This window comes from Atractosteus spatula, chromosome 27 (genome assembly GCF_055471065.1).
Source record: "Atractosteus spatula isolate fAtrSpa1 chromosome 27, fAtrSpa1.hap1, whole genome shotgun sequence".
NCBI lineage: Eukaryota > Metazoa > Chordata > Actinopteri > Semionotiformes > Lepisosteidae > Atractosteus > Atractosteus spatula.
This window is the reverse complement of record NC_142732.1, coordinates 8,103,525-8,130,580: the sequence shown is the minus strand read 5'-3', so window position 1 is coordinate 8,130,580 and position 27,056 is coordinate 8,103,525. Positions and strand designations below refer to the sequence as shown.

Below are 27,056 nucleotides of genomic sequence, written 5' to 3'. Positions count from 1 at the left end.
TACAAATGGCTAGAAACTCTGACTTGGCCTAGTGGGCCCGATCTGTCTCATCTCCAGAATGAGAGCTGTCAGTACTTAACTGCTGCACTAGAGAGAGATGAGCAAGGTCCTAGTTCTACCTCTGTCTTCCTCAGAGGCATCAATGTGAGCTCAATGTGCAGCACAAGCCTGTGGCAGTTCAGCTGAGAGCTGCACCACAATTCAGTTTCTTCAGCTTAGTGCTGAGCGTACAAGGAAATCAACCCGGATATCCTGATAGAGATTAACGAGTGGTGCCCACAGTGTTCTGCACTCCCCCCCGGATAACTCCCGGATTACCTGGGACTTTTTAATGACGTGACTGGCCTCCAGCTGGATGGAGAACTTGACGCCCAGCTCCGAGGAGAACGAGCTCATGGGGGAGAGGGTCCCAGAGGTCAGCACGATGGTGCGCACGCTGCTGCTCAGGTCCGAGAAGGCCTAGGCACGCAACATAAAACCCTCTGAGAAATCAACCAACTTCTTCTTCTAAGAACAGGGCCTCTTGCCACGGACGCTTACATGAGATTTCGCTTCACAGTAAAATACAAAATTCTAACCATTCAAGTAATACAAAAACATTATCATGAATTTCGCTCCTGCAAATGTTAGGCAGGATTGACGCTGCAGCATCCCACTGCTACCACATCCCAGACACAATCTCCTCTCATTCTGGGCCAGGTCCCTTTCAGAAGGCCTGTCGCCTGCTTATTGATTAACGTCATGACACAAACGCAACTCCCGAAAGAGAGGAGGCGGCACCCAGTCCAGCAGCTGGAGGGGCAGGAACGTCACGGCTATGGCAACGCAAGTCTGCGTGTGGCGGGGCCCTGCGTGTTGGGGTGTGGCGCTGTCTCACCACAGCGGGGTTCAGGCACCAGAAGCTGAGCGTGTGCACCAGCTTCTTCCTGCGGGCGCTCTGCCTCCTCCGCGGGCGGGCGAAGAAGCCCTGGGCGTCCGGCAGGTCAGGCTCAGTGGTCCAGGTGTAAGTCTGCTGCAGGGCCACCCGGTAGTCATCAGCAAACCTAACACAGGAGGCAGGGTGGCCGTCAGCACAGGAGCTATGACCGACCACAGTGAAGGCTGGAGTTCCCTTCATATATGTGCTTTGCAAAGGAAAGGCCTACTGTATATAAATCCAATATATTGTTCCCATTATTGTTGTCATTAATGTTACACACTTTTGATCCATTATGGTAAGAAACAATCCATCATCTTCTCTCTTTTCCAACTGTTACTCTCAACTGTGGCCTGTTACTCTCACGTAAATCTTTAGTAACTACCATCTTTCCTATACTTGTTATGAGGTATTATGCCCATCTGCACAATACAATTTTTTTTAGATTATCCTGTTTTTCTGCACTGTACTTCAAAGCTTTGCAGCACTGCATCTCTAGTACACATGAGTAAAATCTCCCACAACATCAGAGACTAGGCCCTTGGCCTCAGTCTCCACCTATTTCCAGGGGAAATACAGGGCTTCAGTCATGTCAACGTTTTAAAAATACTCGAGAGGGAAACGCCTGACAGCTGATGTCAAGAAGCATTCATGCACAAGAGACATCACCTGAAAGTCAACCCCAGACACAATAAAGAGGAACGGAATGTGATACACAGTTTCTATGGCAACGTGCACCGCAACATTAAAAGCCCAGCAGGAAGTGGGAATACTGGGAAAGGGAAAGGAGTGACAGGATCTCCCCCAAGACTCCTCATGATACCCCAGAGATCCCGCGCTGGCCTGAAAAATCTTGTTCTGGAGTGTGCATGAGTGCATATAGAAATCCACAGCGCGTGTGTGCGTACAGACCTGCACTGATATCGGTAGAGGAATTCCAAGACCATGAAGAGGCCTTTGAGCACCATCTGAGTGGGAGAGCTGACGGTGGGGACCTGTGTGGTTTCTTCTTTCCCATTCACCAAGGTCACCTTCTCCTCCTTCTCCAGCACAGCCTCCAGGTGCTTCTGCGGCAGGAAGGAGAAGGATGGAAGAAAAGAAAGAAAGAGAAAAATACAAAAATAAGTAACAGGTACATTTGGCAACAACAGCACGGGAAAGACCTGCAAAGGTGTGCCTCCAGCCCAGCACAGGAGTACAGCACAGAGTGGCTGTGTAGGTTCCACTCCTGTGAAAAGGGCAAAAAGTGGACAGCAAACAACGTCAAGAAAACCCGTTGATTAAACTCATATTCTGCGAGAGGCAGCTGCCCGATCATAGATGCTGAGGTATTTCAGTGGGTAAACATGCCTGGGAGTGCTTAACCCAGCAGGATGCTGTGCATTACCCTCACAAGCTGTAAATGGAAAAGACATTGCAGCGCCACTGCACTTGAGAAGTAGCAAGACATGTCTCATGTGCTCTGAAGCAGGGCAGAGACACAGGGATTCCTTGGAAGTCCTTGGAGCACTGAGGCAATGTGAATGAACAACTCAAAACATACGGCAGGAGAGCAGACGATGGGACCCAGACACGTCACTTGGGATGCTGCTAGGCATTGTGCCATAGTTAATAAGGCCATCATTCCGGGCAAGAGCTATGTAAATGACATTCATCAGGGGACTTTTAACGTTGCATACCTCAACGTAGTCAGTGCGAAAGAGCGTTGAACAGGGAGACGTTAAACGGGGACCCACAGTACCTATTAACAGGAGGCCCATGTTTACACAAAGCGCTGTGGGATTTTGGAATCTGATGGCCAGATACCCTGGTTCAGCCTCAGCAACATGGCTGGCTTCAGGTTCTTTCAATAGCCTGATGAGATACTCAATTTGCTACTCAAAAACCCAGTGAACTAGATGAACTGAATGCCCCCTCTCCTTTGTAACCGACACGGTCTACCTGGGCCACTGGAGCGATGGTGCATGCTTCACTGACCTCACACCCGGCCCACTCTGACTGTTCTGCCCAGCCACTGCGGGCCAGTCTCCTGCTGAGGAGGTACAGCTCAGCCTCACCTGCAGGATGGGGAAGGTGGCTTCTGTGATCCCCAGCCCATGGAAGATGCCAAGGATCTCTCGGCCACTCCACACCTTGCAGGCTGTCTCATACTCCCTCTCTTCCAGAGAACCACGGCTCTCCTCCAGCCAGCTGGGTGGGAAAAAAGCCTGGGTTACAGACGAGATCGTCACGCGATTTTAGACACACTGAACAGGGAAAGGTGCTGTTCAAACACAAGAGAGTTCAGGTTTATCCTATCTTGCTGCAAAGAGAGAGGGGCATGAAAGACCTCTACAAGGGTGCTCCGGTTTTCTCCCACAGCAGTCCAAAGACATGCCGGTGGGTTAACTGGCTTGTGGGAAAACTGGCCCCTGGTGTGAGTGAGTGTGTCTGTGTCTGATCAGCGATGGACTGGCGTCCCGTCCAGGGTGTACCCTGCCTTGTGCCCTTGCTTGCCGGGATAGGCTCCGGCGCCCCTCTATTGGATAAAGCAGTCAAAACAGTGGATGGACAGATGAATGGATTTTAAAACCTCTACAAGCAGAGCACTCTTTTCCCCGTATGCTCCTCTCTAGTTGTGGTTTCCACACCCTGCCCACTGGGCGCTTCTGCTCAGGGACTCGTACTTGACCAGGCTGCAGCAGAAGGCTCGCAGGGGCTCGTGGTCGGCGCGGCGGATGTTGTGGTGGACCATGCTGTCCATCTCCTCGCGGGCGAACAGCAGCTGTGCCTGGGTGAGGGTGAAGCTGGCACACTCCCGGGCACAGTCCTCGATGTTGTGAGCCTCATCCAGTACCACCACCTGACCTTTCAGAGAGATGTCCATCTGCAAGGAGACAGCACCATCGTTTGCATATATTGCCTTACAGCATTCACATTCACACCACACCCCCCAAAATTACATAATAATTACATAATAAATAGATAGTTTTCTATTTTTTTGTGGCTGTTGCTTGACCTCAAGCCACTGTGGCTCAAACACTTGGAAACTAAACTGATCCTGAGCTACATTACATGCAACAGCTGAACCTGGAGACTCCAGCGGTAGTTCCCAGTTCCAACAGGGAAGCGCCCTCACTCACACTCTCCCTGATCTGCGGGTCCAGCAGGTAGTTGTAGGGACAGAAGACGATGTCGGCCTCCAGCATGAGCTCGCGGGCGGCGAAGTAGGAGCAGGAGCGCAGCTTGCGGCCCAGACGCACGAGCTCCTCGATGTCCCAGGCCTGGTGCAGCCCGTGGCCCCACTGCAGCGAGTTCTGCTCCCGCATCTTGTGGACTCCGTGGTAATACCGGCAGGACTGGCCCTGCACACACCAGACACACACAACACAACACAGTGCACTCAGCGCAGGAAGAGCAGGAAGAGCAGGAACAGCTGTATCAAAGAGTAGTTGGGCCAAGGGATTCGTCTGCATAAAACTAGCTGCTATGCTACATTTACGGCATTTTTTGGAAATGGGAAAAACTAAATTTTATTTAACACTGAAAGGCAGCCGCCTCAATTCAGTTAATCCTGCACAGTAGTAATGGCAGGTTTTCAAAAGTGAGTGCACGGTTTGCTCAACAGCACCAGCAGCTCAGGGACTGGAGCTGCAGCGTCGGGTCTTCCTCCCTCTGCCCTTTGGGTCTTGTGTTAAGATAACTGCCTGAATCCCCCTCCATGCCCAGACCGAGAGCCTGAAAGGAGAACATTCTGCAGGCCTGACAGCCTCCATAATAATAACAGCCCTAGCACTAGAAATAGAAATAGCAACAATAACAGCAACAACCACAGCCACAGCAGTATGAATAAGAATATGGAAATAATGTGGAAAAGACAGGGGAAGCAACACATCCGTTATCACAGCAGGAGCAGCAAGCAACTGGAAGGCAGGAAGTGAGGCCCCGAGTGCGATCGCACTCCATGATTGTCCCGTCACTCCCGGGCTGTCAGCCGGCCCCTTCTCCTCTGAAGGGTGGGACAGCGCCAGGCTCCGCGCAGACACCTGCGGTAGCGACACCCTGCTGTGTAAGTGGGGTTCATTACAAGCAGCGCCTCGCCCAGGAGCACCAACAATAAGAGCACAAAACACGCCTGAAGCCTCTGACACGACGGCATAACAAAACGCTCTGTATGACTGATTGAGCGCATTCTCTTGAGGTAATTGCCTGCCCGCGGCTACAGTCCCAGGATTGTGTTTGCAAATCCTTAAACGGGGGGTTTATGTTTCAGCCCCAGCAATCCAGGGCTGACTCATCTTTTTTTGTTTGTTATGCTCTCTCCAAAATAAAGGAATTTAAAAACTCTGCCTGTTCACTGTGCATTCAGGTGGGGTGGATTGCTTCATCCGAGGGAGTTTCCTGCACTTGTTGACTTTATTCCCCTATACGGGCTGGATTACTGGGGCTGAAACATAAACCCCCCGTTTATAGATATGCAAACAAAATGCTGGCTGGCAGCAGTCTACCTGTGGGAATACTGGGAACGGCGCGAAACAGGTTCGGGAGAGGTGGGGAGAGTGTGGTGACAGACAGCAGCCTGTTTAAGGTGCAGAGAGGAAGGGTGCAGTGAAACAGCAGAAAGATGGAGCAGTGCAGCACCGGAGAGAGACTGAGCAGAGACGCTGCGGGGTGATGGGCTGACTGGGGGGGACCGGGGTACCCCAGCACTCACCTCCCGGCTCTCCAGCAGCTCGCGGCAGCGCTCGTTGCGGTTGCCGCTGGCCGACACCTCCGGGTGGACGCAGGTGTGGTCGCGGCTGGACAGGATGGTCATGCGCACGCTGGAGTAGGCCGTGCGCCGCAGCTCCCGTGTGATCTGCGCTATCTGCTTGTGCGTGCGCGTCCCGAAAAAGATCTTGGGGACCCTCTGCTTCCCGCCGCCCCTGCCCTCCTCTTTCTCCTTCTCTTTCTCCTTGTGGGCCAGCTTGGCGGCGGCACAGGGGCACAGCCTGCAGGGCACTGGAGCCTGGGCACAGACGGACAGAGCGGTCAGCAGGAGACGGGAAAAGTGGACAAGCTGAAGGGCAGACGCACGCGAAGTCAGACAAATTCTTGTCCCGGCTGCAAAGGTGACCCGCCAGACCTTCGTAGCCACAAAGCCGCACAGCCACCTGCACTTTCCTGGGACACGAGAGGTACAGAGGCCCTGTCGGCACTTCTGTCACAAAGTCCACAAACAGTACAGAGCTAGATTTGATCACACATAGTAACTGCTACACCTAACTAAACTGGAAAGTCCTAAAACATTTTCAGACTTAAAATCTGTAGGAAATGAAGCCAGTGGTGATGACAGTGCATTTCTTGCTATTTTACAAGCACAAGAACTGCAAACCTTTTATTACATAAATCTCAAAGCACTTTCGTACCCGAGCGAGGTATGCAATTTTTACAGAAAGATCTAACGTTTAGAAAGAACAAGGGCTCTGTTTTCGGAGCTTGAGAATGCCTTAGAGTAGCCAAGACAGAAAAAGTGACAACTTGGTCTGCAAACAGAAATCTGAGACAGTCCCATTGTTGAAACTGAGTCATGAAACTGATTTTTAATTGAGGCTTTTAATTGCGGCAAGTAGATGACATTTCACTTGCAAGAGGAACGCAGCCTGAGGCTATTCTGTAACTGAATCCAGCGTGCTAAACAGCTCCCAAAGTGTGAGGCCTACTTTGCAAGGACTCACAGCAAAGGCAGCCCAAGGGAAAGAACACTGACCTTCTAATAGGCTCTGTGTAACCAAGATAAACTGCTGACGACCTGCACAGTCAATGACATTATTCCATTTCCTAGGTGGAGACGTATGGCATGTGCTCATCTACAGGTACCCCACGCAACCCTAGTGAAGCATGCCCCCTTCTTTCAACAACGGAAGTTAAGAGTCACTGTCGTAGCCGTCAATCCATGTAAAACACAGAAGCTTTGTTTATTCATGTCTTATAATACAATTCTAATAAACCCTAATAAAAAAATCAGTTTTAGAGCTTGTTGCTGTATGTAATTATAAATGCCCCGTTTATTTGTTATTATACTTCCTGACACAAAAGTGATCAAAACGAGGTTTCCGCTAGTTGCCAGCACACTGTGGGAAGAGATATTGTCTGTTTCAGCGTGTTTCTGCGCACGGCACAGTCAAACACACGTCCTCCCAATACCATCTGTGGAAAACACAAGGGCTTATCATGATCATCAGCAATATGTTTCACACACTTTAGAAATTGTTTGCAGTGAGTACCGTGCACATGGACAAGAAAAGCCACACACTCTGCCTCTGTTAATAAATCATGTTTTCCCATTTGACAGCAGCATAACCACAACAGGAGTGGCAAGTATCTGGCGTCTGAAAACGAAGGTCTGTGTGCTGAAACACCATGCCAAGTCTGCCAAACCCAACACGCACAAATGTACTGAAACAAAGCCGCCGGGAACCTAGTGCCTTCCACTTGCAACTGCAAAGAATAGAAAACTTAATCTAAAATACATTAAATCTTTCAACTTCATTCTTTGCATGTGCTAGGGCTTGCACAGAAACCGGTTGAAATGACTATTTGCAGGACCCCACCTCAGCATTTCAGCACTGGTGTTTTTATCTCAGCCCTGTTGCTAAATATTTACATTCCGCCCCAAAGGCAGACAACCAGCCACTTTCCCCTGAAACAGGTCCCAATAATAAATCCTCAACACTCTTCCTGCTTTCTTCTTTCTCTCCCTTTTCTTGTGCAAACTGTAATCAGTAAGATTATCCCCCATAAACAAACGCGAAGGCACGGCGTGTGTTACACCACAATACCAGGGATCAAGCTGTCTCTTAGCCTCGGATTCTGTGGAAAAGCTGGTTCAGGTTACCCGCAGTCCTTCTCAACCTTGTTTGCCATTAAATATTACAATGTGTGATAGAATGGAGGCAAATGTGACCCCTCCGAGAGCTGTCACTCACTAGGATAAAGGGTCTGCTGATGTGCCAAATAAACAGGGCCCTCGAAGCAGATGGGGTTTCAGCCCTGCTGGAATTGTTACACGGGCAGCTCAGGTTGCCTCTAACGGAGGATCACTTTACTCAGTGCTGCCACATTAAATAGCCTGTTCCAAATATCCTGCCTTCTATATGGAATAATTACTTATTCATCGAAGAGAATAAAAGGGGAGAGTTATGAATGGGGCCCTTGTCAGCGGCAGCACAGGAAACAGCTGACACAAGGGTATCCGTTACCCAACGCTCCGAGATGTCTGACACAGTTTCGGCTTCGCTCACATCGTAGTAGCGAGGAGACACCCCCGGAATGCACAGAGCAGCCCCCGGCCCCCCGGCCCCTCCGCGATCCCAGCCCTGCTCCCACCCCCTGAGGCCGCTCAGCACCTCTCGGCGAAGGGAGCCTCTGCTCCTTCGCAGGAACAGGTGGAGCGTCTCCAGGCTCTCAGGCAGAGCTCCTCTCCTCACAGGACAAGGCGTCAGGCCGTAAGGAGAATATAAGGAGCTACAAGAAGACAAACTTCTTGCCTGTTTGGCCGCCAGTAGCACATTGACCCAGGGAACCTACATCTTGAAATGTCCAAACGAACCAGCTTCCGCTACATGGCAGTTTGTTCCCAGCACCCAAACCCCATTTTTATTAGCTAAGCTAATGTGGTTTATATTTGTACTTCATCGTCACATGAAATGACACCACAAGATATAAGCCGCAGTGCAGCCCATGCACATCGTTGCATTGTTGTAGACGACATACCAGCCCAGAACAGCGAACTGGGGAACCTGACGGTGAGCTCACTCTGCCCTTGATATAGCTGGGCGGCCTGCTGCGACACAGACTCAGGAGTTTATCATTAGCCTGGGTAACAGCACGGCTAACCCAAACTCCCTAGCGCTGCCAGAAGAAATAGGCTTCTTTGCTTACTTGTTCTGAGCCTGACCACTGCAAGAGATGTTGTAAGCAGTCTGGGACGGGCGCTTACCGTTATGTAAATATTCCTCAAATAGACTAAGTAAGTCGTGCCTCCTTGAAACTGCCTGGCATAGACTATCACCAGCTCTCTTTCAGGAAAAGGCAAATATAACTCATAAGGTCACTTGTTAAAAGAAATGTAAACATAAGTCTGGCAATGACAAGCATGTTGCAGTGAGGTGCATGGTTATTATCCTTCTGGACTGAAGGAGGGGAGGAATGCTTTGAAAATAAAAATCCTTCTTCGCAGAATCAGAGGAATTTAAATGAGAAACCATTCAGGGTGTTTCTCACACTTGAATGTAGCGGCTGCTGCTGCTTGGATGACTGAAAAGAAAGACTTTTTTTTTCTCGTCCTCCAGAGCAGCGCGGCGGAGCTGCAGGGTGCTTGCAGAGGGAAGAGCGAACTGCAGCAGCACCATCACTCTGCACAGGTAGCCTGATACCCTGGCTCTGCGGTTCGGCATGAAGAAAGGGCTTCTTTATACAACCTTCCCCACTTTTTAGCCTGGTAACAAAGACACCGGGGCAAGCCGGCGCTGAGTTCCTGCTGTGTGAAATCTCACACTGTGAGCACCGTGAGGAGATAAGGGCGCAGAGAGGCGGCTCTGCAATGCTATCTCTGCGCATTTGGCTTTTCATTTATGATCGTGTCCTCTTGCTGCTGAAGAATAGGGGGTTAGTTAGGAGAGGTATGGGGGGGGGGGGTCTTCTCCAGCACCCTTGCCGGCCACAATCTCACGACAGACCCCTCACAAAGCACCTGCTTATCCCCCTCTGCGCGGTAACCAGCGGGTGAACCCGATTCAATATTTATCACGGGCTTTCACAGATCACCGCTAAGCGAGCAAACGTTTTAATTAAACTGGAGCCTGCTTCAAAGGCCCCTTTCAAGATGTCAATCAGTGAGCACGGGATCGAATACGGTGTCAGGTGGGAGAGTGTAACACTAGCTCTCCACTTTCCTCATCCCATGGCTGTAAATTAGCCTGCCCGCGGAGCTCAGGCTCCCATTGTGACAGTCTGCCAGTCTCCAGGAACGTGTAACTGAAGTCACTCCGAGCCCATTGTACAGGTTGTAAGCAATATGTTAGTCTGTGTGATGGGCGAGCACATTAACACAGATTCTTTTCACCGCAGGCCTCTTGATACCGAGGGTGTTGGTTACAAGGCACTTGATTTTCTGTGTGCCTTCAAGAGCTGGCATGGAGAGGACTGGAGATTCCATTCAACCGCCTGGCAGACAGAAGGCCGCGCATTGTGACTGTTGCTCTTGTCACTGCCGCGGCTACATCACATCACGAAAGGCCCCTCATGCTTCTTCGATTTGAAAGGATCCCCCCTGCGAAAAAGCACGAGTGGGAGTTTTCACGTAGACAGCCTCGACATCTCACAGCAGCTTATTTTAGTTTTGTGTCCTACGCACCACTGTCCCTTCACTCTGTAAAGCACTTTCAGATAGTGCACTGTACTAAGAAGCACAGCATGACGTAAAGGAGTGTTTGTGGGAGCATGGAAAACACTATACAGCAATAGAATGGAAGCTGATACCCTAGAAACCTACTATAACCAGCTAGACCCTTGGTCAATTCACTGCCACCAACACACTGAGCTGGACAGACCAATTTTCCTCCTCTCACTAGTAACCTTCTTATGTCCTAAAAAATTGATTGGGCGGCAACAGCTGAGGACGGCTTGATCACATGTTAACACACACGGTGCACTGGGGTGCGGTGCTGTGACGTGATGTCGATCTGTACCTCTGTATAAATCCACCAGGTCATGGATATTACTCAAGAACCGCAAACAAGAACCACTTCGCCTAAGGTGGCCTCTGGAAATCAACCTGATCAATCCCTGCCGGAACCCCCCGAAACACCAACTCCAGGTCCATAGAAAACACCTGCTTTCTCCACTAACAGCGGAGATCAGCTCCTCCTATATTCAAAACATACAGTAGCAAACATGGAAATACACCAAACTCTCAAAAGCCTTGACACTGCTATCCATTTAATGGAGTGTGCTCCCCTCTACTGGAGCACTGCAGTACTGCAACCACAGAGAAAGGTTTGGCCTTATTTTATGCATTGACCTCTAATTTACTTCAGAAACATATCAAGGAAATTAGCAAAAAGCCCTTAGTTTGCATAGCTTGAGCTATTTCAGGTTTTTAAAGTTACATTCTCTTCAGTTTAAGTCAACACCAGATGCCGGCTACCCTTGTCTTGTTTTGAATACATTTGAATAGACAGACATTTGGAGCTGCAAGAACATGATGTAAACATATAATATGCATTTGCTTCTCTGCTTCAACAGTAAAATTTCCAATTATTATATCAGTAAGCGGACTGAGACTTGGGATTGCCGTACAAACGCAGCAGTGCAGACAGATTCTCAAGCGTGCTGCGGCTGTACTGTGAGCATGCACTGAGGTGTGGCAGTACTCACAGGGCTCTGGACCACAGGAAAGGTGTCGGCTCTCTCCGCCTGCGAGCCGAGCTCCATACTCCAGCTCTGACCCCCGGGGCTGAGGAGTCTGCCCTCCGGCTCAGGGTCCTCATCGATGAACTGCACCCCCATGTCCAGGCAGCGCCGCTTCCTGCCCTGCAGGGCAACATCTGGGTCAACACGCAGCTCTGCACCCCGCTGCCCCTCCACCCCTCCGCCCTGCACACAGGGAGAAGAAGGGCCTGCCCTGCTCTCCAAGAAGACATCGGCTGCCTGCACTCCGCATGCAACAGACAGCCGTTGCCACAGGTCTCATATTCTCTTGAACGAAACTCTTCATTCACTCCCAGCTCAGGTGGAATGGGGTTTTGCACGGAAATAAAACAAAAATCAACAAAGCAAATTTGTTTTTTCTCAGACGCTGACCCTGAGAACTGGGGTGTTGGGTGGAGAGCATGCTCCTGCTTCAGACACTAGGCAGTGGTACTGTTACTAACTAAAGCTGGGACAGGAAACCTGGGCTCTGTAGTTTCCTGTGCTCTTTCAGTCCACTTCATCACTTCCATCCAACAAGCGCTCTCACTCCGAAATTGACGCTGCTGCCGGGGATGAAACAGTGGAGGCGTAGTTCAAGCACAGAAGGGTCCGGACTGGTCCGTAGAGACTGCGTTACCTTGGAGTCCGCAGCTGGGGTGCGCATGCGTTTTCTGTCCTGCTGGAAGTCATCGTCCTGGTGCTGGGAGAGAGAGGCCTGGAGCCGCTGGGACAGCCGGGACGCCAGCGTGCTCTTCCGCTCGGGGGCAGGCGCTGCAACACATCACAACCCCATCAGCCTCGGGCTGCTCGGCTTTCAGTCACCCCGCCTGCTACACGGGGGCCGAAACCACTGATGGGCAATGAAATCATTTACAGAGTTTCCTTTTAATTTATTAATAGGAAAAATAAGCTATTGATTGGTGAAATAAGTGACATAGTTAAGAATTATAAAACTATGTGAGCATTTGCTTCTACCTCATATTACTAATTTAAACTTTAATACTTCACTCACTATCTCGGCTGCCCTTTGTTCGCTAAACCTGTTTGGTGATAAACCGAGATTTAGAGCTGTAGATTAGTCAGCTGTTGAGACAGACATACCACCCAGAACACAATCTGATAACCCCTGCCGCACAAGTCTGCAGACGAGAATTATTTAACACCACCCAGGGAGCTCCAACTCTGCAAACCAATTTCCAGGAACAGCAAAATGTGAAACTGGAGGATTTTACTGACCTCTGTGGTTTCAAAAGGCTGTGCTGTTTCCATTACAAATCACACTATTTTATGCCAACAATTAACAGCCCTTTGCATCTGACCAGTACTGTTCCACACGCCGGCTGTTTCGGGGCTCACCTGCGCTGGCGCTGGCGGGGTGTGAGCTCGGCGCTGGGGGCTCAGTCTCCCTGTGAGTGGGGGTGGGAGCAGGCTGGCTGGGGGCCTGGGCAGGGCCAGAGTGACAGGCGCACTGACAGGTCGGAGCTGCTGCTGGTTTCTTCTGGGGGGAGCCGCTCTCATCCTTGGCTTTACCTTCACAAACAAAACACACCGGCATCACCTGCAGTGCAGTAATACCCCCCAGTAGTGCCTAAGCATCAGCAGGTCACGGCAAAGTCATGGGAGAGGCTGCAGATTATCTAGAACACGCACACTTAGTCATCTGTTTAACACCTCCCAGAGACACCCAATTAAAGCCTCTTCACTCTAGATTTGCGTTTCATCTCCTTTCTAACAAATATTAAACCGACCCAAAGAAGCGGATGCCCCTTGCTGATGCAGGAGCAGGGCTAGGAGTCAGTAATATGTACAGTAGTAACTAAGGAAGGGCAATGGGTGGAGTGGTGGTTCCGTGGCTCAGGATCTGATCTGCGCCTGTGGCTGGAAGGTTGCCGGTTCAAATCCCGCAGCTGGCAGAGGAATCCCACTCCGTTGGGCCCCTGAGCAAAGCCCAGCTGCTCCAGGGGCGCTGTACAATGGCTGCCCCTGCGCTCTGACCTCAGGCTCTCTCCCTGTCTGTGTGTCTGTGTCTCATGGAGAGCAAGCTGGGTATGCGAAAAGACAAATTCCTAATGCAAGAAATTGTAAAGGGTTAATAAAGTGATGTTGTTATTATTATTATTATGAAAAAGAATCCCTAATGTGCTGTGTCAGTTGCTCACACGAGTACTTGTGAGACGAGTGGCTTGGTCTCACAATTCCTAGGCAGGACCTCCAAAAGAGATTATTTCTGGATCTGAATGACGGAGTAAGAGCTTCTTGCAGCTCTAGCGCTGAAGTCTCCTACCGTATTGTGCATTCTGCCAGGCCACAGCAGAGCAGAGCAGAGCCAGGCTCTTCCCACTGCCCGTGGGACTCTCCAGCAGACAGTGCTGCTGGCAGTTCAGACCTCTCACGATCTGAGGAACAGCAAGAACAAACAATCAATTAACAACAGTCACAGGGCTTCTGCAATCTTAATCTTAAAAAATGGCTAATCAAAATACTCCTGCCAGCCTTGGGTGCAGTTTTCAGTCTGACTCCAGCCTCCAGGAGAACTAAAGTCATAGCAATAGGTGCCTGCAGACTCCTTCAGTCCTGACACAAATCACAACTAAGCAACTGCAAAACAACTTTACCAACTTTTACTTTAGGAGTAAACTTAATGAAAAAGTCTTTGGCTTAATGAAAGACTTAATGAAAAAGTATTTTGCTGAATAAAATGTTGAAAAGTTGAAATAACGTTTAACCAATTTGCCCTTTTTTCTTAAACGAGTAAAGTGTATCTTAATACTATATTCTCATTCATAAGAATAAACTTAAACTGCCTTGTAAGGGCTCTTAAATGGTCATTGCAACACATTTCTGCTACTGCATTGTGATGGTTTCTTATCAGGTTGGAATAAACAAGGCTTTATGAATGTATTTTGAATCAAAGCTCTTATAATTTAACATCTTCCTAATAAAATACCTTTGTACACAGACACACATTTCACTGAAATCCAGAATAGCAGGACCAGTTCTTGAAAAGTCTGAACCTCAGTGCAGTTTGGCCCATAATCCATCACCAATTCAGCCCAGGTTCAGATATATATATATAATGATCTAAAGCAGGGGGGTCCAGTCACGGTCCTGGAGGGCTGATGTACCTGCAGGTTTCAGTTCCAGCTCACCCCTTAAAGAGCTCTTTGGGTGCTCCTGCCCTAAAGAGACGCTCAAGAGCCCCCCCGGGATCAGAACTACCCCCCCAAGACCTAATGCATTTGAAGGGGTGTGGATTAATGTTATTCCAAGATGCCTGCTCATTCTAGTACAATAAGAACTCAAACTCAGGCCGTGCGGACTGTGGCTCAGTGGGTCTCCAGGGAGCAGCTCTTACAGAGTTCATCATGGCCAGCTGGGAGGGATAGGCCTTGCAGGGGAACTGGATGGTCACTCCCCCGATAGTGTACTCCGAGGCTGAACTGGCCATTGCGGCTGCCGACGGTCACCGGGGCACAGCCTCCCTGCGGGAGCGAAGGAGAAGACACGTGGATACGATTCAGCCTGGGGGTTCACTGCTGACACGCCACCCCCCAGAGAACGCTGGTGACGGCTCCAGTCCTGATGGACTCGCAGCATGTCAGAGGACGCAGGAAAGACGGAAGAGGTGAAGGCGTCAGCACTAGTGGGTAGCACTCCACATCGAAAGCGGCATTCAGGCGCAGCAAGTTATCCTACGTGCATCAGTGGTCTCAGAATATTATGGGTCAGAGTCATAAACATTTTTAAAGTTCACAATACTAGGAGTGCGCTACAGAACGTCACGCTCCGGGGTACATTTTGATGCTGTACTGCACAGAGAAGAGAGTCCCGTGTGTTAATTGGAACAGGAGTGGGAAATACGACTTTAGAGAGGGGTTAAGGTGATCAAAGCACTAAGAGACTTAAATCAACTTAATATTTTCTTCGTAAACCTAAGTTTTAAGAACCTGCCGAATGCCTCACGGCTTGACACACGAGACGTACTGTTTGCACTGTTACCCCAATCGCAGTAGCCTACTCAAATTCATTGCCCGAAAAAGATTATTCTCATCCTCACCTATCTGATATACATAATGCGTAAGCATCATACAGGAGAAACAAACTGGCATACTTTCGTTACGTATTAATCCGAGGACCAAAATGTCAAGTATGCATGCAGTTCCGACACAACCATCAGCACTTAAACTGAAAAGCAGAACATATATAATAAAACAGGCTAAACTTTAACTGGGCGTGAGATAAATCCAGTCATTATACGGTTTCAGCTTATGCACACTTTATCATCATTTTATTAAGATTTTTGAAAAATGAACTATCAATTACCTCAGTCTCAGAAACGTGCCTCAAAGCTTACAAATAAATCGCATTACGCTTCCCGCCTAAGCAGGAACTGACACTTCAACCAATCACATTCAATATGACGTTAAAGCAACCAATAACTATACAGCGGACGGAGGGGGGGCGGGGGGACTACCTCACGTACAGCCAATGGGTGAAAACCTTTGTTCATAACTGCCAATAGAAAGATGGTTCTGAAAACTGACCAATAGGCATGTTGGAGACATAGGTGGAGACAAGACAGCCAATCGCAGCCGCACAAACAGCTGTGCCGGGACACCATAGAGAAACAGCGCTGACTTCCGTAAACATGTAGCGCTTGGAGGGCTTAGTGTGTTTCAGCGGAGACGAGATGTTGAAACCTGGATGGTTTCAGCGGCACCAGTGTAGCACAAACAAGCTGGCTGGAAGCTGCTGTTCGTAGGATGGCCAACTTCACGGAACTTATTTTGAGGCAGGTACTAACAAATGTACAGTCGACCGGTTACTGTTACAGCTGTGCTAAACCCGTCCTTCTGATCCCGTGAAGTACACTAGTACAGACACTCTGTTTCCATACATTCTGTGCTTTAAATTTCAATTATGCATTAAAAATGAATATTATATCGTCTATGCTCACAATGCGTTTGTCTTCTTTAGAAGTAAACCACAGGTATTTATTAAAGCCCAAAGTGTTCCCTTTTCTGCCAATGGTGAATTGCCTGGGCTTCTTCAGATTGTCCGGATTTTCTCCAACATTTGCATTGATTTTTTTCGTTTACGACTGTGTTTCACATGGGGGGACCTGTGTCCAGCATAAGCCTGTCTGAACTGGATTGTGTATGGCGGACCTGAGCCAGAGGTAACGAGATTGCAGATTAATCTGTTTGCAGTTAATAAAACACTACATTGTTCCATTTGTTTTACGTATTGCTTCTGTATATTGTGAAAACTTTAACACTTACAAAAGGAAATTGACTGTTTACAAATATTAAATGACGTGTTTGAGATTTTATCTCGAAGGTATTTATCATAGTTAACAAAGTACTTTAATAGTTCAGGTGGGGAGCTGCGTGAGCATGCGTAGGCTGCAAAGGAACAAGTAATAGGTTTATTCCATGCTGAAAAAAAGAAGAAAGAGAGCACAACGTTTCGGCCGTGGAGCCTTCTTCACCTGAAAAAAAGAAGAAGAAAGAGAACACAACGTTTTGGCCGTGGAGCCTTCTTCAGGTGAAGAAGGCTCCACGGCCGAAACGTTGTGTTCTCTTTCTTCTTTTTTTCAGCATGGAATAAACCTATTACTTGTTCCTTTGCAAAGTACTTTAATGCTGACTCAAACCTTCCAGACATAGTGAAACAAAGAAATGTGTGCCAATAATATTGCTAAAGTAATTTTTAAATTTACCAATGCCCCAGTTTTGGTGATTTGAGACTGCTTGTTGTATGAGGTGTGGTCTTCCAGATGTGACATTTAACTGAAGTGCTGACCAATTGGTCATTAAAGGTTGCTTGGCACTGTTCACAAGAGTAGGCTTTTTAACTCAGGTGCCCTGGCTGAATTCTGCTGTATGAGGGTACGATCTGTACCAAAGTGATGCAATGAAACAGTGAAGTGGCATCCAAACTACAAATGAATTTCAATTGCAGTCTTGTTACCTTGGACCCTGGTCTTCCTCTGAATGATTCAGTCAGTTCACTCAGTTGTTAGAAATCTACATTGTTTAAATCAATCTGGGAGGGTAAAATCAGCACCTTGTCACTTTTATGGATCACCATTATTCATATTGATCATTAAATATTACATATAGATTAAAAGAAGATGTAACTGTTTCTGGAGAAAGCAATACGTGGGAGTAAATGGGGTGATAAATGTCCCCCACATGTCTACACACATTATCCATTGTCTAATGTGGTGCTGTCCAAACACGATCCCGTAGTGTCAGAGAATCTGCAGGTTCTTATTCCGACTCCTTTCTTAAAGAACTAAACCAGCTCGCTGGTTACTGGCTGAACTGGACCCATTTGTCATGAAAGCCGCAGTTCGTTCCAGCTTTATTCTTGCATCACTGTCTGGTACGTTGTTATACTTCAGTTCACACCCATGCAAACAGAAAGGTGCTGACTTGTGCAATCGGGTTTGGCACAGGCTCCTGAAGACTCTCTGTACCGCCGCTTGGCCAACAGCAGCCTGTGTGACAACACCTTGCTGGTGAGGCAATGACTGGCTGTTTGCCTTACCCCTGCAGCCCTGCAATAAGAGGTCAATATTGCCATGTTCCTGTCAGGGATCCCAAGCTTGATACCAGCCACAGTGACCTTCCTGAGTGCAGTAGAGGTTGCGTGTCTCTAGGAGCACTTTGATGACTGTGGACTGTTGGTAGTGAGTGCTAGCAGGCTGCCTGTTAACAGGTGGGCATATGAATTCTACAGTTGTAGTCTTTGCAGCTGTTGTTTTATATACATAGTGACTTCTTTTTAGGTGACATTACAGCTTTACAAGTATGCCCAGCTAATAATAGTATGATAGGAAAGCACAGGAAACACAGTAGCTTGTACTCATCTTACTGTGGAATCTGACAGTGCATGTTTAGTTTATATTAAACCTATATCTTAAATTCTAAATATGTAATGACTCTGCAATAATATAAAAACTATATTTAAAAATATGTTTGGTAGATTACTGCTGTGATTACGGAGATTTCTTTGGCGTAGGTCTCCCGCATCGATGTACAGAGGCGATTTAGCTTCGATTTGTTTTACAGCTGCTTGTTCCGTTTCATATTAAATAGCGAATCCCTCTATAATCGATCATCCCGGGGAGCCAGACGGGATGCCTAGGGTTTCAGACAGCGTTGCCGCAAGGATATTGTCTTTTACTTCACTGGGGTATTCATTCCGGTCAGACCATATGAATCGCACACGTGGGACGGCCCAGCTCTGCGCTGATTGGGCACACCTCCGTTTGGCCTGAGCCTCTCTCAGCCCGCCCATGACAGCCGGGGACCAATCGCATTGTGCGGTTCCAGGAGCGTGAGTCGCTACACCGGGGGTCAAGGGTGAACAACCGGGAGTAACCCTCCATCGCATCACACCACTGTGTGATGTAGCTGTCAGAGAGCCCGCAGTTAACACAGAAACCCACCTTCAGGTGAATTTTTCATCATTAGAAATGACGATACGCCGAATTCTGGACTGAATTAGTTCACCGGTGGCAAGTCGTCAGGGACCAACGATTACACAGCAGGATAGCTTGCCGGTTTCTCCGCCACGGTGAGTATCCTTCACATAATCTCATTACATGAGTGAAGCTGCACCCGGCATTCACTGTACCGAAGAGTACATTGTGTCTTTTTCGTAACTGCGTGACAGGAAGGTTACTTTACTCCTTCGTGTGGGAGTTTTGCTTGTGTTTTGTTGCTAGGTGTTAAAACACTTTAATGCAAGTGTCGGATATGCAGTACTGTAGTTATTTATAGAGCGTGTAGGTAGGTTGCTTGTTAACAGTCCAGGTACAACAGCGAATCTTTCATATGTGGCTGGAGTTCTGGTGGACAATAGGTGTGTCTGTTATCTAATATTCCGTGAGACTGATGTATAAATTGGTACAGCACGAACACACCGAACACGCATGCAATAATCGGGGGCGTTCTTTAACACGTTATCGTGAGTAATGTGAAGCGAGTGGTGTATTTTCGATCCAGAAATGATATATTATGAGCCCGCGTGAAACACGTGTGAGGGCAATCGTAGCCGTGCCCCACACCGAGGAGCGTGTTGGACTGGATCCGCGAGGCGTGCCCGGCGCTTGCGACATCCTGCGCGTCTGACTGGTTCACCAAGGTTACCTCAAGAACTCATCCTCTCCTCTGGCATCACTCGCAGTCCGGGGGACGGCGTTGTAAGCCTGGTATTTCACGTGAAGTGGATTAAGAGCTCATTTATTCACAGCTGAGCCGGCACCGAATTATTGTGAATCCCTCTTTCAATGGAAAAAAAAAATAAAATAAAACCACACTGGATATTTAGCTTACGTGGTAGTTCAAAGAATAAACATGCCTTCTGTGCCAGACACTGTACCGTACTGAGCAGCGCTCCTGCTGTCACGCCAGGCAAATCATCGGCGGCTGTCGCAGAGCAGGAATAGAAAGGGAGCTGTCCTGATCTCTTTCTGGGATCGGGGACACGTGTTTCGCGAGCCCCGTGCGGGAGCCGCGGCGCGAGGCTCTACCTGTCACCCGCCGCGACGGCCACTTCCGGTAGTGATGGTCTCTCCCTCCGGCGGGTCTCGGCTCCGGCGAAATCACCGCGGCGCTCTACTCCCGCTCCCAGCGCCCTCACATCTCGCTAGGGAAGCCCAGAAGGTTTCGTATAGCCAACACACCGGTTATATTACAACAGGTTTTACATGTGACCGCGGCATTGCCTAGGTGTCGTTGTAGGAATGGCTTCAACTCCGAACGGAAAATTTCGTTTTTGTTTTTAATTCCCGTGGAGCTCTGCAGTCTGTAGGAAGCCTTCTAAAATCTGTGCCCAGTTTCCTCTGATGATTATTAATTTCTTCAGTGTTGGGACATTTCTGACCATCAGTGGTTAGAGGTAGGTTGTGGCCCTAAATATGGATTAACTGCCTTTTCATAACACATGGTCAGCTATAGTGTAGCACGACTTTGTATGAAAAAAAATCATATTTACAAGTACTGTAATACAGTAATAATCGTGTATCATGATAATTACTATAATACTACGGTGAAGAGCGGTACTGTGATGTAGTAGTAGTAGGCATCACGATAATTACTGCTGTGGTGAGGTATGATGTAACAATTATGATGTAATTATTAATGAAACATTGGGGAAAGGTCTACGTTCATTTTCCTGTAGAGTGGGAGAGCTCTGTGGGGTTGCTGAAAGATCAACAACAGTATTGACTCTGACAGTTGAGTCTCATAATTAGGAGTAGTGGGCAAATGGGTGTAAGGCCACCATTGAGTGAGTGTTTTTTTTTACTGTGGGATTTCATCACAGATTTGAGGAGGCAAACCCTGCTGTCTCTTTCCATGAGACAGCTGGTATGTAAATACAGAGAACAGCTGAGCTCCCTTTGCATATCATTTACAGAAAATATGGTTTTTTAAGGGATTTGTTTGGATGCAGTGGTGGGCAGGAATCACAAATGAATTAAACAGAGGCAACATCATTAAAACAGAAAGGAACACAGGTAATTTACCTAATTAAACCATCTTGGAACATGTGGCCATCTTTTTGTACTGTATGTGGCAGTGCAGCTGGAGACACAGTAGATCCCCATGCAGCCAGTTCCAGCCTGTGGAAGTGCTGTGATGCAATCTGGCAGTGGTGAGAGCTGGCGAGAAACACAGTCCGCTCATGACCCTGGCGCTGGCTGGCGGAGATGGGCTCTGTCCTTGCCCGCTCCTTGTGGGCCAGCCGGTTAGAGCGCGTGTTTCCCAACAGCGTGAGCACGGGGCTGGTTTCTGCTGCCGTCCAGGCCGATTGTCAGTCCCCCCCCCACCTCTGCTGCTCCCCCGCAGTGCTCGCAGCCTGCCAGGGCCCCCCAGCCATGGCGGAGCAGGACCACCCTGCCGGGGAGCCGCCGGAGGCCCCCGCCGCCCTGCACTCCCACTTCATCATCGGCTCCGTGTCGGAGGAGAACTCGGAGGACGAGATCTTGGGCAAGGCGGACCTGTTGGGGGACAAGGAGCGCTCGCTGTCCCCGTCCTCGGTAAGCTCCGACAGCCAGTACGAGCTGGGCTTCGACCACCTCGACGGACCCCTGCACCACATGAGGTGAGCCTCGCGGCCCGGGCCCATTCTCTCTCCACCTGGCTCTAGAACCCACTGCTCTCCCGCTCTCTTCCTGTTCCACTCTCGACTTCATCCCTCTCTCTCTATCCCTTCCCCTAATGCCATCATCTTCCACTTATTCTCCTTTTTCCTGTCCCTTTTTCTAGCTCCACTTGTCTTATCAATATACCAGTTTCTTTTCTCTATCTCTATCCACACATTTCTGCTCTGTAAGATTGTTTGCTCTCTCAGGGTTGCTGTTTTTCTTTCGTGGCACAGAAAGTACTTTGGTCTCTGTTCCAAATGATTTATTGTGCTTAACGTGCAAGGATTGCATTTGCTACGTGCATTAGAAAGCATGGACTCGTAGGTGTGCACTGGCTGAATACCGGCTTGTAGGTGTTTCTGCAAACTGAAAGACTTAACAGTCGTTAACGTTCTGAGATTTGAGATTGGGCCGCTGCAGCAGCAGTGCGTGTGCGTGACAATAGTTGAGAGGGTGTCGTGAGAGGCCTCTGTCCTTCACCAGCCTGTGTGAGATCCCAGCTCTGCTCGTTTCACAGAATTCCCAGACTTTTTTTTTCCGCATCCCGCCGCCCTTGCAATCCTGCCCTCTTTTCATGGCCTCTCTTTGTCGTGTTCGACAGCCTGCATGCATGAAGCTCTGCAAGCCCCTGGCGCCCTGTGCTCATTCAAGCCTGCATTGGCTCTGTGCTGGGGGAGAGCATTTTAGAAAAACAGTTCTTTCATTTAGCCTTTGAGTCGCATTTCTGTCAGATTTACCTACCCCACCGTCTCTAGCTCAGTTCTTTTTAAATTTTTTTAGACTCAAATTGTCCTTTTTTTTTTATAAATGCATTTTCCCGCAGAAGGTGCTTTGCTGTGTCTCTTTTGCACTAATGTTCACAATACTGATGGAGCCTAGTTTCATGAAACAGGGTGTGAGGAAGCTGCCCTCAACCGTGCAGTGTTATTGGATAGTGTGAATCTATAAGCTCCCTGTTAATGTGGAAGAATGCATTTTTTTTTCATTAGCACACATCAGTGAGGAATGCTGATTTTCACTCTACCTGTTTATTGCAGATTGTTTATTAAAAACAAAGATTCATTTTGAGCACTGCGAAATCTGAATTTGTTAGTGTCTTGGGGCTATTCTAACCAGAAGAGCATAGTCCTTCACAGTGCTCACAACCGTTCTGTTTCTTACACATAGCCTGTGATTATTTGTGCAAGTGTCATGTGTCCACTGCACACATTTATTTTGAAGAGCACATGAGATTAATGTGTGAGTAGATAATTCTGCTCCTTGGAGAAGGTCTTCTTGGTTTGGGTAATTTTAATGAAGACACTTCCTTAGCCCTCTTTGTCCCACCTCAAAACCTGTCTCCTGAGGCCAAAGCAGCACATTCACTGTAAGAACAGACAATGTCTTTTAACCTGCGATGTACTGGCTGTGCCGTACAGGGCCACATGGCCCCAGAGAATCCAGTATGGCAGTCAGAAAGTATGCCTATGCATAAGATTGTTTGTAAGGGTGAATTGCTATCATAAATAAGCATCAAAAAACAGAAATAAAGAAAAAACAAAACAGCCTCATGCTGGAGGTAGGACTGATGCTTTCCAGGTGTGTAGAAATTCAGAAGGAAACAGTAGCCCACAGCTGTAGGCTGCTCTGAAATATAAACCTTACTATTTTGTATAATGGTTGGTTACCAGTATTTCTGCATTATGTTATGCCTAAGCAGTATCTTACCTGCAAAACTGTGGTGCACCACCTTGGTTTTTTTTCTGAACACGTTCAGACGTGAGAGGGCTGGTAGTGTCACCCCAAATTACAGTGCAGCAGGTTCCCCTTCCATGCTTTGCTGCGAGTGTGTGTTGCTGGTCTGGGTGCATTGTCGTTTTCTGCAGCACGGCCACAGATCTGTTCTCAGCCAAGCAGGTGAAGCCAAAGTGTCTTAAGTCTGATTTCTCTATTAACATTCCTTAGTGTTTTTGTTTTGTTTTTTTCAAAGTCCTTTGAATTAAAAAAGCACTATATAAATGCAATGAATTCTTATAATAATTAGGCTGTGGGCCTCTATCTTTTGTTGAGTGAATCTATTGGGCATCATACTCATTCTAGCAGTTGCTAATTGCTGCTCAGTGTTGTTTCAGGGTTTGTACACAATTCTAGGTATGCATAAAGATTGCTTATTCTTTTGTCTGGACCAGCAGTGCCACTTCACATAGTGAGGTGGAGGGGGGGGGTGAGAAACTGGAAATACAGGACATTGAGAAACATCTCAGGCCAGCAGCATAACCGCCCCCTCTTCCCTGTTGGAGGAGAGAGTCCTCTGCCTGGCAAAAACAGACCATTGTGTAATTCAGATTTGGAGTGGGGCCTGTACTGTATGGCCTGGAGGGCTGGTAATGACCTGCGGTGGCTGAGACACCCCTTTGACCCCGACCCCCCCAGCATGCGCCAGTGTTCCACAGTGATGAAAGACTGTCCCCCTCCCCTCCCAGCCAGGTCGGACCACTGTATCTGGCCAAACAACAGCTGGAACTGCTGACATGCCTTCTCTTGAAATATCAAGGACCACCCAGACCTCCTCATTGGCTTACAGCATGAGGGAAGGTGGGTCTGTGGCTGTGTTGTGGCATTAAATCACCGAGGCTGAGGGAGAGAATGACGCACAGTCTGCGCATTAACACCCTGCTGTTGTTCGATCACAGAGTCCTGCTCAGGCTCACAGGCCCATGCTATAGAGGATTTACTTTGCATTCAACGCATCACAGAAGCATCACTGTTTGACTGCTCATCTGTCTGATTGCTAGGATATTAAGAGGTTAACGCGAAAAAGAACAAATAAATCAAGTATTTCCTCCAGGGTATCTCTGGCTGCTGCTACAATGGAAGACGCTGTCTTCTGTTAGCAAGAGCTGTTACTGTTTGGGTTTCCTCTGTAACTGACAGTAAGGGGACTGTCTGCCGGGACAGTGGAGTTTATTGTGGTGTCCTGCTGTGTGGTGGCCACCCTTGCCCGCTCACTCATCAACGCGGAGTGTGCTCCCACTCCCTGCCCGTTAATCTTCCATCGCTTCTTGTTGTGCAAGGAAATGAGCCCTTGCAGAGGGTGTTTTCTGGGTTTTTATGGTACAGTGTTGTTTGTGTCCATTGCCCATTGTAGCCTTTTTAAATCACAGAAAGACTGAGGGTTTGTTTCCCCCGGCAGCAGGAACCTTGTTGTATGATTAAATTCGGGGAAGGCCTCAGGGCAGAGGAAGTGTGCTATAGGGTAAAAAAATCATCATCTTATTTTCATGGGCGGGAGTGACGCTGTGTGGCAGCGTGTGGGTGGCCAAGGAACCCACGTTAATTCCACGTGGAAAAGTAGAAGGAAGACAAAAAAACACATTTCAACTCTAGATGCAGAATTAATCCCTACTGGTTCCTTACTATCTTTGTTGTTATCATTCCACATTCCATAATCTTTGCAAAAGCAGCATAAAATAAAAACTGTTTTTTAAAAAAAGCATAGTTGATCAGAATACTGTACAGCGATAAGATCCAAATTAAAATATATAAAAGCAAACTAAAAATGATTTAAGAAGAGGCTGTGTTATATAAATATGTTTTAAATATATAAAACAAATATGTCTTAAAATATGTATAATATGCAGCTGGCATATATGTATCATAAATTAGTGTTTCTCTCACAGGGAGTTATAAGGGTGCTTTAAGGGTACAGGACTACAGTGAATTTGCAAATACGGACACACCCTGCAGCCTGCTTTGAGATACTGTAATCTTACTAATCTCCACAGCGACTGTGATTGTATGTCTCCTGAAGCCTGTAATTACTGAGTTCCACATCTTCATTGCAACATATTAAATACAAAATGTTGGCCTAAGGAAACACAATAAAGTAGTTAAAATAACAGCAGATCAGATCACAGACAGTGACCTCAATACTGTCCTGGGGGGGGGTATAGGTGAAGGAGGGATCAAGAAGCTGTCCCCTGCTCCGCAGACTGCAGGCACCAGGCGTCAGGATGCGTAAATGTGTGCTCTCTGTCGCCGCCCTACAGGCCCAGCATGTCGGGGCTCCACCTGGTGAAGCAGGGCCGCGATCGAAGGCGCATCGACCTGCAGAGAGACTTCACCGTGGCCTCCCCCGCGGAATTCGTCACGCGCTTCGGAGGCAACAAGGTCATCGAGAAGGTGGGTGACGAAAGCGCAGGGGGCGGGGTGGCTCTTCCGGGGGTGTTCCCCTTCACCGTGCCAGCCAGCTGAGCTGTCGCCGTCTTGCGTTGGTAGGTTCTCATCGCCAACAACGGCATCGCCGCGGTGAAGTGCATGCGGTCTATCCGCCGCTGGGCCTACGAGATGTTCCGGAATGAGCGCGCCATTCGCTTTGTCGTCATGGTAACCCCCGAGGACCTGAAGGCCAATGCGGGTGAGTGGGAGGTGGAGGGTGCAGGGGGTGTGGGGGCATAGTGACTAAACACAGAGTAGTGGTGGACAGAAGAAAAGCTGTGTTTAAACAAACTGCCTCCGGGGATCACCAGAGGTTTGTATTTGTCGTGCAGGTGTTGCAATATCCAGCCTGGCCCTTTAAAACAACGTGCTTTGGTCGGTGGCATGGAAGTGTACTGCATTCAGTGATAGCAGAGAGTCAATATTGCGTTTCGGATGAAGCGATGCAGGGTGTGGTTTGAAAGCCGTGCTGATCCGGCTGGCTGTTTTCCCAGGTTGAGGGCGTCTCTGTCTCTGGTGCTCTGCAGCAGACGTGTCAGGCATGATATTAGACTCTAATCCATGCTTTATGGGCACTTACTGGTCAAAGAGATTTCAACCTGCATCTTCTGCTAAAAGCACAGTGCTGGATATTTTAAAATCAGAATCGGATGACAAATGATCAGTTGATATTAAACATGGCTGTTTTAATTACATTTAAACCTCACTTTTAGTTGCAGTGCAATTGATTATTAGCTGTTTCATTTTAATACTTCGTCATGGGATATATATATAATATAGGCCTTCGGCTTATTAAGCATCTGGAGAGAAAGAGGCAGAAGATTCAGGCCAGGTGTGATCTTGTGGTATCACTTCTGGCCCGCGGTATTCAGCGATGGAGGCTGGACAGTGCTTGTGGCTGTTTCTGTTGAAATCAGAAACTCGGAAGCATTTCTTGGCTGAGAGCCTCTTGTCCTGTGCTGACCAGCGTGCCCACTGCCATGGGCGTTTGTTCTGTGCAGAGTACATTAAAATGGCGGACCACTATGTGCCCGTACCTGGAGGACCTAATAACAACAACTACGCCAATGTGGAGCTCATTCTGGACATCGCCAAGCGCATCCCCGTGCAGGTAGGACTGATGTGAAAAAGCAGTGTCAGAAACTAGTTATTGCATTGGAATACAGTACCTGTGTATTTGAATGCCTCGTGTCACAGGGCTGAGTCTGCTGTTTGACCCCCTCTGCTGTTTTCCTAGGCGGTGTGGGCAGGCTGGGGCCATGCCTCGGAGAATCCCAAGCTCCCAGAGCTGCTGCACAAGAATGGCATTGCCTTCATGGGTAAGACAGATTGCCCCCGCCGCCCATC

General features: G+C 48.3%; 2 protein-coding genes across 6 annotated transcripts in view; one reads left to right on the top strand and one right to left on the bottom strand.

The window, feature by feature from the left end:
* The window catches only part of brip1 (BRCA1 interacting DNA helicase 1), a 42,359-nt gene extending 22,237 nt beyond the window's left edge, over nt 1-20,122 (bottom strand). For 2 of the 3 annotated variants that reach the window (XM_088906655.1, XM_088906657.1), the window contains exons 1-13: nt 19,896-20,122; nt 14,706-14,832; nt 13,635-13,746; nt 12,707-12,880; nt 11,988-12,121; nt 11,315-11,470; nt 5,610-5,903; nt 4,039-4,260; nt 3,583-3,782; nt 2,974-3,106; nt 1,829-1,983; nt 878-1,043; nt 319-459 (exon numbers count right to left, since the gene is read on the bottom strand). In XM_088906655.1, coding sequence (XP_088762781.1) covers nt 319-459; nt 878-1,043; nt 1,829-1,983; nt 2,974-3,106; nt 3,583-3,782; nt 4,039-4,260; nt 5,610-5,903; nt 11,315-11,470; nt 11,988-12,121; nt 12,707-12,880; nt 13,635-13,746; nt 14,706-14,798 — 1,980 coding nt within the window. In that variant the 5' untranslated portion in view covers nt 14,799-14,832; nt 19,896-20,122. Of the gene's footprint in view, nt 1-318; nt 460-877; nt 1,044-1,828; nt 1,984-2,973; nt 3,107-3,582; nt 3,783-4,038; nt 4,261-5,609; nt 5,904-11,314; nt 11,471-11,987; nt 12,122-12,706; nt 12,881-13,634; nt 13,747-14,705; nt 14,833-19,512; nt 19,600-19,895 lie in introns of those variants that run through there. The other variant, XM_088906656.1, reaches the window with a different exon arrangement.
* Nucleotides 18,768-27,056, top strand: part of acaca (acetyl-CoA carboxylase alpha) — a 79,550-nt gene continuing 71,261 nt past the window's right edge. For all 3 annotated transcript variants that reach the window (XM_088906652.1, XM_088906651.1, XM_088906650.1), the window contains exons 1-6: nt 18,768-18,937; nt 21,214-21,469; nt 25,541-25,673; nt 25,770-25,908; nt 26,711-26,820; nt 26,947-27,028. In XM_088906652.1, coding sequence (XP_088762778.1) covers nt 21,243-21,469; nt 25,541-25,673; nt 25,770-25,908; nt 26,711-26,820; nt 26,947-27,028 — 691 coding nt within the window. In that variant the 5' untranslated portion in view covers nt 18,768-18,937; nt 21,214-21,242. The remainder of the gene's footprint in view (nt 18,938-21,213; nt 21,470-25,540; nt 25,674-25,769; nt 25,909-26,710; nt 26,821-26,946; nt 27,029-27,056) is intronic.